This window comes from Penaeus monodon, chromosome 7 (genome assembly GCF_015228065.2).
Source record: "Penaeus monodon isolate SGIC_2016 chromosome 7, NSTDA_Pmon_1, whole genome shotgun sequence".
Classification (NCBI taxonomy): Eukaryota; Metazoa; Arthropoda; class Malacostraca; order Decapoda; family Penaeidae; genus Penaeus; species Penaeus monodon.
In genome coordinates this window covers 405,503-415,502 of record NC_051392.1, presented here as the reverse complement: position 1 = coordinate 415,502, position 10,000 = coordinate 405,503, and the positions used below count along the sequence as shown (strand labels likewise).

The 10,000-nt window shown below is 41.1% G+C and overlaps 1 protein-coding gene across 9 annotated transcripts in view; it reads left to right on the top strand.

Moving 5' to 3' along the window:
• LOC119574931 overlaps positions 1–10,000 on the top strand; it is an 81,689-nt gene that overhangs the window by 63,963 nt on the left and 7,726 nt on the right. For 4 of the 9 annotated variants that reach the window (XM_037922217.1, XM_037922214.1, XM_037922219.1 and 1 more), the window contains one exon: positions 5,552–5,749. In XM_037922217.1, the coding sequence (XP_037778145.1) occupies positions 5,729–5,749 (21 nt within the window). In that variant the 5' untranslated portion in view covers positions 5,552–5,728. Of the gene's footprint in view, positions 1–1,525; positions 1,703–5,551; positions 5,750–10,000 lie in introns of those variants that run through there. The other 5 variants (XM_037922218.1, XM_037922215.1, XM_037922211.1 and 2 more) reach the window with 3 other exon arrangements.

Here is a 10,000-nt window from a genome sequence, read left to right as displayed (position 1 = left end):
GAGTGAAGTGTCATGTGACTAACTGTGTGCTTACCGGGTGTTTCTCGGTTTGTGCGTATATTTATGCGCGTTTATGCATGCCATGCGTGTATACGTATGTGTGTATGTATATATATATATATATATATATATATATATATATATATATATATATATATATATATATATATATATATATATATATATATGTATATGCATGCATATTATGATTGTGTGTGCAAATGTCAATGTGACTGAGTTTGAATCCGCATGCGCGCGTGCAGCAGCGTGCCCCTCCCGGGGGCGTGGGGCCCTTGCCAAAACCACCTCCAAGGAACGTAATTTTTCGCTGACTGCGTCGAAGGGCGTCGCCATGTGTCGCCGCCGACAAAGTCGCAGACATTTAATTATCGAAAATCTATCGGATTATCTGCGCGGATATTAAGCATCCAGTTTTAGTGTACGAGATAAACAGCTCCGAGTGGCCACCGGGCCGGGTGCGCGCGCGCAAGCTCTTTTAACGAGAACTGGCTCCTAACACGTTTCAGAAAAGTCGTTTCGCATTTGCAGGTCCCATCGAAATGCGTCCACCTTCCTTCTGTCAATATCAATATTGACATAACACCAAAAACAAGAGCCATGAAGATGATAATACGAACAGCAGCGTCAATAATCAGCAGAATAACCATTCTAGAACTTTGGGAAACAAATCTGGATCTTGTTCGCCGTTGATTCCGGCCGCCTCTGGCGACGCTCCCCTCGGGCGGCGGCTGGCATTCCCCCTCGCGCTTTCCTTGCTCACGCCGACCCTAAGAGCCTAAAGCCCAGCCCTAAAACACTAATCCCTTGCGATGCATTAATATGGGAGGGAGTGTTGGTGCAAGAGGCAGGTTGAGCGAGGGGACACGTGACGGGGTCGAGGTCTGGCGCAGTTATAACAGGCTGGTCTTCACATGGCGCAAAGTCAAGGCGACGGCATCGTAAAGCAACCGAGTCCTCGTGTGATGGAGCTGTAAAAGGATGGAGTTGTGGTGCGAAGGAGCCGTGATGCAGCCACAGCATTGGAGTTGCAGCACAATGGAGTCTAGCATGATGGATTCCTCCCGCGATGGAGCAAAGGCGGCCTTCCAGGGCACCTCTGTCCAGGTGGGGAGCTTTGAGGCGCCCTCGTTAATCACAGAACCTTTTCGCCTTTTGCTTTGAAATCTTATCTATTGATTTGCTGTCGAGGAGAACGGAATGCCGGACGATCGATGCCCAGTCATCTTTACTTTGCATTCCTTCCATCCGGCTGGTTATTTCGGAAATGGACGGCCGGCGTGACCGAAAAATTAGAATAGATGAAACTAAGACTCACGTGGGTGCAAGGCGACAGACTAACGAAGACACGAAGAAAGAAGAGATCAAGCAGTTGAAAAAGGTAATGCAGTTGAAAGGCAGATTAGATAAAGCAATCCAAAAGATAAAGAAAATGAAAGATTAAAGAGACGAAGCCGTTGAGTGGCAAGGCGCCGCGCTCGCTTGCGGCCAGTTTGCCTCGCAAATGGCTCCGCTGAGCACGTGTCCTGCTTGGGGGGCGCGTCGCCAGCCGCGTGCCCTCGAGCGCGTGTCCGGCCAAGTGTCTCTGGGTCTCTGAAGTCACCTGTCTGCAAAAGGCATTTTGCGGCGATAAAACGCGCCGCGAGAATTTATTCGATTACATTTTCAGCAGAAAAGTTATTCGGTTAGTTATGCAGTCAGAGCTTATTCATATTTAAGATGTCTTTTATTTAATTCTATTTTACATTTGCACAAAGTGAATAAGAATTAAAAACACATATGAGAGGAATGTCGCTCCTTACTCTGCCGCTGCCGAGGTCACATCAGGGATCCAGTTGTGACTTCGTGATGCCGTTTTTATTACTGTGGTTATAGTCACTTCTATTACTCGTACTGCCATTGCTAAAGCTGTGGTCATTACCGACATTGTTCTATTAGTGTACGGACGGACAGAAAGACATAGGATAGACATATAGTAACACAGATAAACAGAGAGAGAGAGAGGGAGAGGAGAGGAGGGAGAGAGAGAGGGGGGGGAGAGAGGAGAGAGAGAGAGAGGGGGGGGGGGAGAGAGAGAGGAGGAGAGAAAGAGAGAGAGAGAGAGAGAGAGAGAGAGAAAGAGAGAGAAAGAGAGAGGAGAGAGAGAAAAAGAGAAAGAGAAAGAGGGAGGAGAGAAAGAGAGAGTTAAGCCACAAAGTCGAAGAAGCGACAGAGTCTAGTGTCGCGGTTGGTCGTGAGGCGCAAGTCGTCCCTTCATCCGGGACTCAGCGGGGGTCGTGTCGGGGGTGCGTGCATGTGCGTGTGTACGTGCGTGGGCGGGCGCGGGCGGCTGTTTCCCTCCCGGGCGGACCGGGCGAGGGCGGAGGCCCAAAATGAGTGAATAAGAAGCCCTGCCGCGGCAGACGAGTCACGTGACACCTGGCAATTAAGGGGCCTGCCCTTTTAAAATTTATCGACAGTCACTCAAACGAAACACAGATCACAGAGGCAAGCAGTGAAAATTATATACTTGATATCGAGCTCATAGTGCATTACATCATCATCAAATTATTTCATACAGCAGAAAATTTTATCACATACTTATTCATATATCAATGCCTTTTATCATTATCTCGCAGCAGCATTTGCCAAATTAATCATTAAAACCTCTATGCAAGTCGCTCTTACATCTTGTCACATCAATGTGCTCACCGCATTAGTCACTCTTATCATCATCATTAAGCTTTCATTACCATGATTTCATATCATTGTCCGAGTATTCGTCAGTCATCATCATCACATTATCATATCCTATCACACAATCATATTATCATTATATCATCATTATCACATATGATAGCATAAAAACATCATTCATCGATAATCATTACCTGCAGCAAGTCACATCAGATCGCATATTACATTCGTATCGTTTTCATATCTCAGTATCTAATCATCTTATCATCTATCTCTATATCTGCATTCAAACTAATCTCATATCATCGATCTTTATCTTAATCCATCTCATCATCTACATTATCACACAATAATCATAGCATAGTTATAAACCACATATCAGCATAGACAGGTCGATCTTCTCACATTTGCGAGTCACTAATACTCCACATATCATCCATTATGAGACATCACGACAGTTGAGTCTTATACGGGTTATACAACATATCTCATATTACTCTTATCATTGCATCAAGCGTCGGGCTTAATCACACATTATATTTCAGTACGACATCAACATGATAAACATAGCGAGCACATCATTATATCATTACATGAACATCATCTTGAGATAAAAGAGAGAGACATAGCGAATCTACACACTCACATCAGCTCGAATAAGCATCACATCTAGTTCATCTCTTCTCTCATACATCCTCTTACACCACTATCATTACAATCTATCAGAGTGCACATGTCATCGATTAGTCATCATCAACATCACTCATTATCCTCCTCAGCTATCATCATATTACACATCATACACATCATAATCTCGCTTCATACCATCACATCATCTCACATTACATCTCTTTCACTCTCCTCGTCTTATCTCTCTGCATCTCTCTCTCTCACTTCTCTCTTTCTCTCTTTCCTCTCCTCACGACCCCTTTCTTACTCACTCCTCATCATTACATCATCTTCTCCTCCACTATCACTCTCCTCTCACATTCATCTCACCTATCTCTCTCTCCTCACTTTCCTTCATCTCTACTCCTGCCTCTCCTTCTCCTCTCCTCCTCTCCTCCTTACTCCTATCCTCCTCATCCTCCTCTCTTCATATCTCTCTCCTCCTTCCTCTTCCTCCTCCTCTCTCCTCTCTCCTTCCTTCTCTTCTCTCCTCATTCATCCATCCTCTCTCCTTCCTCCTCCTCTCCTTCCTCTCTCTCTTCTATCTCTACTCCTCATCCCTCTTTCTCCTATCATCATCATTATCTCATCATCATCCGCATCATCTCATTTCATCTCACTTTTCTCACATCATCATCTCACTCATCATTATCATCACTTCTCTCATCTCATCATCCATCTCCCTCCTCATCCTCTCTCACTTCACCACCATCATATCATTCATTATCTCTCTCATCATCATTATCCTCATCATTATCATCATCATCACTTATCATCACATTATCACTCATCATTATCATCATCATTCTATCATATCATCATTATCACCATTACATCATCAATCATCATCATTATCATCATCATTATCATCATATCATCATCATTATCATCATTCATCATCATCATCATTATCACTCATATCATACATCTCATTATCATCATCATCACTCATTATCTCTCACCATCATTATCATCATCTATATATCATCATCATCATTACCATCATTATCATCATCTATCATCATTATCATCACATTCATCATCATCATCATTATCATCATCATTATCATCCATCAATTATCATCATCATCATTATCATCATCTTATCATCATCATTATCTCATCATCATCATCAATCATCATCATCATCATATCATCATCATCATTATCATCAATCATCATTATTATTATTATTATCATCATCATCATCATTATCATCATCATCATCATCATCATATCATCACATTATCATCATCATCATCATTTTATCATCATATTCATCATCATCATCACATCATTATCATATCATCATCATCATCATCATCATTATCTCATCATCATCATTTCATTATCATATCATTATCAGTACATCATCATCTATCACTCATCATTAGTCATCATCATCATTATCATCATCACACATCATCTATCATCTATCACATCATTATCATCACCATCAATCATTATCATCATCATCATCATCATCATCATCATCTTCCTCATCCTCCTCATCCACCTTCTCCTCTTTTATTTTCTTCTTCCTTTTTCTTCTTTTCCCTATCCTCTTTTCCCTTCTGTATCGTTTCCCTCTTATTGTTCCTTCCTCCGAACCTTTTCGCTCTCTCCTCCTCTGTCCTCCTCCTCCTCCTTCCTTGTATCCTTCTCCTAGTCATCCTCCTTCTTCTCCTCCCTTCTGTTCTTCGTCTTCTTCTTTTCTTCTTCTTCTCCTTTCTAATCCTCTTCCTCCTCCTCCTCTTCTCTTCCTATTCCTATTCCCCTTCTTCTTCTTCTTCCTCTTCTCCTACTGAATAATCTCCTCTTTCTCCTTCTCTCCTAGTTATTCTATTCCTCCTAATCCCATCCAACCCCCCCCCCCGCCCCATTGTCTTATCCTCCTGCTCTTTTTCTTCTCTCTAATTATTCTCGTCCCCCTCTCCCTTCTACAATTATTCTCTTCCTTTTTCATTTACTCTACGCTTCCTCCCCCGCCTCCTCCTCTTCCCTTCCCTCCCTCACTTATTTTCTTCTCTTTTTTCGTCCCAAAATATTCTCCTCTGCCTTCCCTTCCTCCCCTTCCTCTTCCTCTTCTTCCCCCACTGATTTTCCTCCTCTTCTTCCTCCTCTCCCTCAGCCTCCTTTTCTTTATCATCCAATTATTCTTCTGCTAATCCCCTACTTAATCCCCCAGCAGGCCAGGCAGGCAAGACGCGCCCTCGGCGGCGGGGCGAGAGGAGAACCAGCGCAGCCGAGATTCAAGTAGGAGGTTCGCCAGAGAGGTTCAAACCACAGGTTCGGCCGGAGGTTCAGCCGGGAAGAGACTGCTCCTTCGCCATTTAGAAGCCCGCGGGCGGTTCGCTCCGGGCCGATGGAGCCAGCACAGTACCAGGTTAGTGGCGTCCGAGAGCTTCCCCCCCCCCCTCCCCAAGTCAGTCGGATCTCCTGCAGGAGGCGGCGCTGCGGTGGGCGTGGCGCCGCCCGAACCGGGGCAGGGTCTCTCTTTGCGTGTTTTGTTCTCTGTTCCGCTTCTTCGTGCAAAGTGCCATTTCGCGCATCATGGTAATTCCATCTGTTCTTTTGTGCTTATTCAGCTATTGTGCTCGTTTGTTTTAATGTCAGCACGTGAACATATTATCACTGATTGTTATTATTGTACATAATATTATTATCACTTTCATTATCATTATTGTTATTGTAATCGTTATCGTTATTATTACTGTTGTTATTAGCAGTAGTAACATCATCATCATTAGTAGGAGTAGTATCATTATTTTTTTATCATTGTTATTGTTACTCTCGTTATTATAATCATTATTATTATCTTTATTATTATCATTATCATTAATATTACTATCATTGTTATTATTATTGTTATTGTTGTTGTTGTCATTATCATCATCATCATCATCATCATCATCATCATCATCATCATCATCATCATCATCATCATCATCATCATCATTATTACCATTATTGTAGTGGATGATCAAACTCTCTGTATATTCGTCATCGTTTTACCAGATGCAGGTAATGTCCATGTGGGTTTGGCGTATTTTGGTGATGACTCTCAGGTGATTTGAAAGTGATCCCGTAATCATAATAAAAAGAACAGTAAAATAGCATCACTGGCTGACTAAAAAGCAACATAAAAAGAGCATCCATTCTATACATTTATTACGCACAAATCTTTCGAACACAACCAGTGCACAAACAACACACCATACACTTTCTTGGAACTGAGGCAACCCGCCACAGCACGAGAAGCGCCAGTCAACCAGCAAAAAATCCAACGGTCTGTCACTACACAGGATAAAAGCCTCTCTCTCTCTCTTCTCTTTCTCTCTCTCTCTCTCTCTCTCTCTCTCTCTCTCTCTCTCTCTCTCTCTCTCTCTCTCTCTCTCTGACCGACCTGGTTTGACCTTTTATACTGGTGGCTTCCCGCGCTTGGTGATGTTTTACCCGTAATGTAGTTTATTTCATTTACTAAATACTGTATGTTGAGTTTGAAATAAATCTAAAAATACATAAAATAAAAACTATAATAAAAGTATACAAAAATGGGCACATAAAAGAAATAATTGACAGGAAAGTAAGAAAAAGTGGAAGAAGGGATCCGCGAAGGAAACGGAGAAATACGAAGAGAAAAACGAGTGAGATACAAAGCTAAGGTGAATTAGTCGAAGGCAAGAATAAGACAAGGTAAGTATGGAACATAAGGTAAATAGAGTATAAGTAGTGATACTTGCAGTAGAAGTAGTGTAGATGCAGGTGTAGATCACGAACCAAAGGGAAAGTTAAGTCAGAGGATATAAAATACAGGTTTACACTTATAAAAAAAACAGACAAACACAAAAAGCAGCAAAGCCAGTTAAGTTAAGTAAGTTTATTTACCACCCCGGCTATCTGCCCAGGCGCGGGCAATCATGATTGCAGTTTTACACATATATGACATAGTACAGTAGCCTGTAACTACTGTAATTGTACATGGTAAAATAGAAATATAAATCATACATCATACAAAAATTATTACTTTCATATGCTTTTGCCACTGTGTTTGAATAACACTGTTATTTGCTTACGGTAGTTATTACATAGTAAATGTAGGGTATAGTACGACCTTGACTTTGCCGACAATGTTGCCATCCTATCTGAGTCCTTGGAGTCACTTGTGGCGGCTCTTGATGTATTTAGCAATGAGGCGAAGCCCCTAGGCCTAGAGGTCTCCTGGACCAAGACCAAGATTCAGGACTTTGGGGGCCTGTTAGGGGAACCCGTTCAGTCGATCCATGCTTGCGGCGAGGACGTTGAAGCCACAGAAAGTTTTACATACCTTGGTAGCGTAGTCCATATCTCTGGGTTGTCAGACCAGGAAGTCAGTAGACGGATTGGTCTGGCAACAGGAGCCATGAACTCGATCAACAAGAGCGTTTGGAGATGTCTGTACCTATGCAGAAGGACCAAGCTGCGTGTCTTCAAGGCCTTGATACTTCCAGTTTTGCTCTATGGAAGCGAAACCTGGACGCTATCCAGTGCCTTGGAGTCTCGCCTTGATGCCTTTTGTAACAAGTACCTTCGCCGGATCATGGGGTACAGTTGGCAGGACCACGTGTCCAACCGGCGGTTACACCGTGAGACTGGCATGGGACCTGTTACTTGCATAATCCGGGAATCGCCAACTCAGGCTATATGGCCACCTAGCTCGCCTCCCTATGGACGACCCTGCCCATCAGGTTGTCTCTCTGCGAGACAACCCTGGGTGGAGGAGACCTGTGGGACGTCCTAGGAGATCATGGCTTGGGCAGCTCGACGAGACCTGTCGCGAGGAACTAGAGATGGGCCGTGTGCCTGCCTGGAGACTCGCCTCGAGGGATCCTCGTGGCTGGAAGCGAAGGGTGGATGCGGCCATGCGCCCCCGTCGGCGTTAGCCCCATGATGATGATGATGATAGTACGAGTATATCTTCCAATGCATCAGATGAAATGAAATATTCACATAGTTCTTTATAATAAACGTCATAAGTTAAGTTAAGTTAAGTAAGTTTATTTACCACCCTGGCTATCTGCTCAGGCGTGGTCAATCATGATTGCAGTTTTACATATATCTGACATTGTACAGTAGCCTGTAACTACTGTAATTGTACATGGTAAAATAGAAATATAAATCATACATCATACAAAAAATATTACTTTCATATGCTTTTGCCACTGTGTTTAGATAACACTGTTATTTGTTTACAGTAGTCATTACATAGAAAAAGTTTAAAATTTAGGGTATAATACGAGTATATCTTCCAATGTATCAGAAATGAAATATTCACATGGCTCTGTATACCTCATGTTAGGTGGTCTGAAAGGCTGTATCACATGACATTCCGAGATATAGTGCTCAAGCGTTCGCTTGTTTTCTTCGTTACACAGTCTACATCTAGATTCATCTGCACTTCTTGCACCGTGCAGTTGCCAGTACATTCTGTAACCTTAACGTATTCTGGCAATAACTACGTCACACTGCTGGTTTGACTTCGGTGCCACCCATAGGAAGTCTTGCTATCTCTATACTGATCGTAGTGCCTTATGGAACAGCTTTCAGGCTTTTGAGTGTTAATCAAACTACTAGTTCATCCTTATGAGAACTTTTCAATATATGTGCAACCCTAGCAAGAGGCATCCCGAGAGCTATGTTCACAGTATCCTTGCTGCAGGCTTCTTTCGCCAATTTGTCTACATGGTCGTGCTTGTGTATGCCAACATGAGATGGTATCCATACAAATTGAATGTTGAAATTACGCTCTGTTGCATAAGTTACGTTACACTTAATGGAACTCACAATTTCCTCATCGGCGGAGGAGTCCGTAGAGTTTCCATAGAAATAAAGTCAGGGGAACAGGCGGCCCGAAAGCCTGCGGTGCGCCTGAAGCCAGGGGAAATTCATATTATTATAAGTACTTTAACTATTATTATTGTTGTTGTCATTGTTATTTTTCATTATTATCATTTATTATTATTATTATTATTATTATTATTATTATTGTTATTATTGTTATTATTATTATTGTTATTATTATCATCATCATCATTATCATCATATCATCATCATCATCATCATCATCATCATCATCATCATCATCATCATCATCATCATCATCATCATCATTATCATCATCATCATCATCATCATCATCATCATCATCATCATCATCATCATCATCATCATCATCATCATCATCATTACCTTTATCATTATTAGTGTTATCATTTTTATTTGTATTATTATTTCTACTATTATTGTTGTCATTATCGTTGTTATTATTATTATTATTTTCATTATTATTATTATTATTATTATTATTATTATTATTATTATTATTATTGTCATCCCATTATTCATCATCATTATCATAATTTATATTGTTATTATATTTAATAATTTATATTGTTATTATATATTTTATTACTACTACTACTACTACTATTGTCATTATCATCATCATCATCTTTATAATAATTCATATTGTTATAATATATTTTATTAATATTATTGTTATTATTATTATTATCATTGCTATCATTATCATTGGTGTTCTTGTTATTGCTGTTATCGACATGATTATCATTTTCACTATTAATATTATCATTGATAA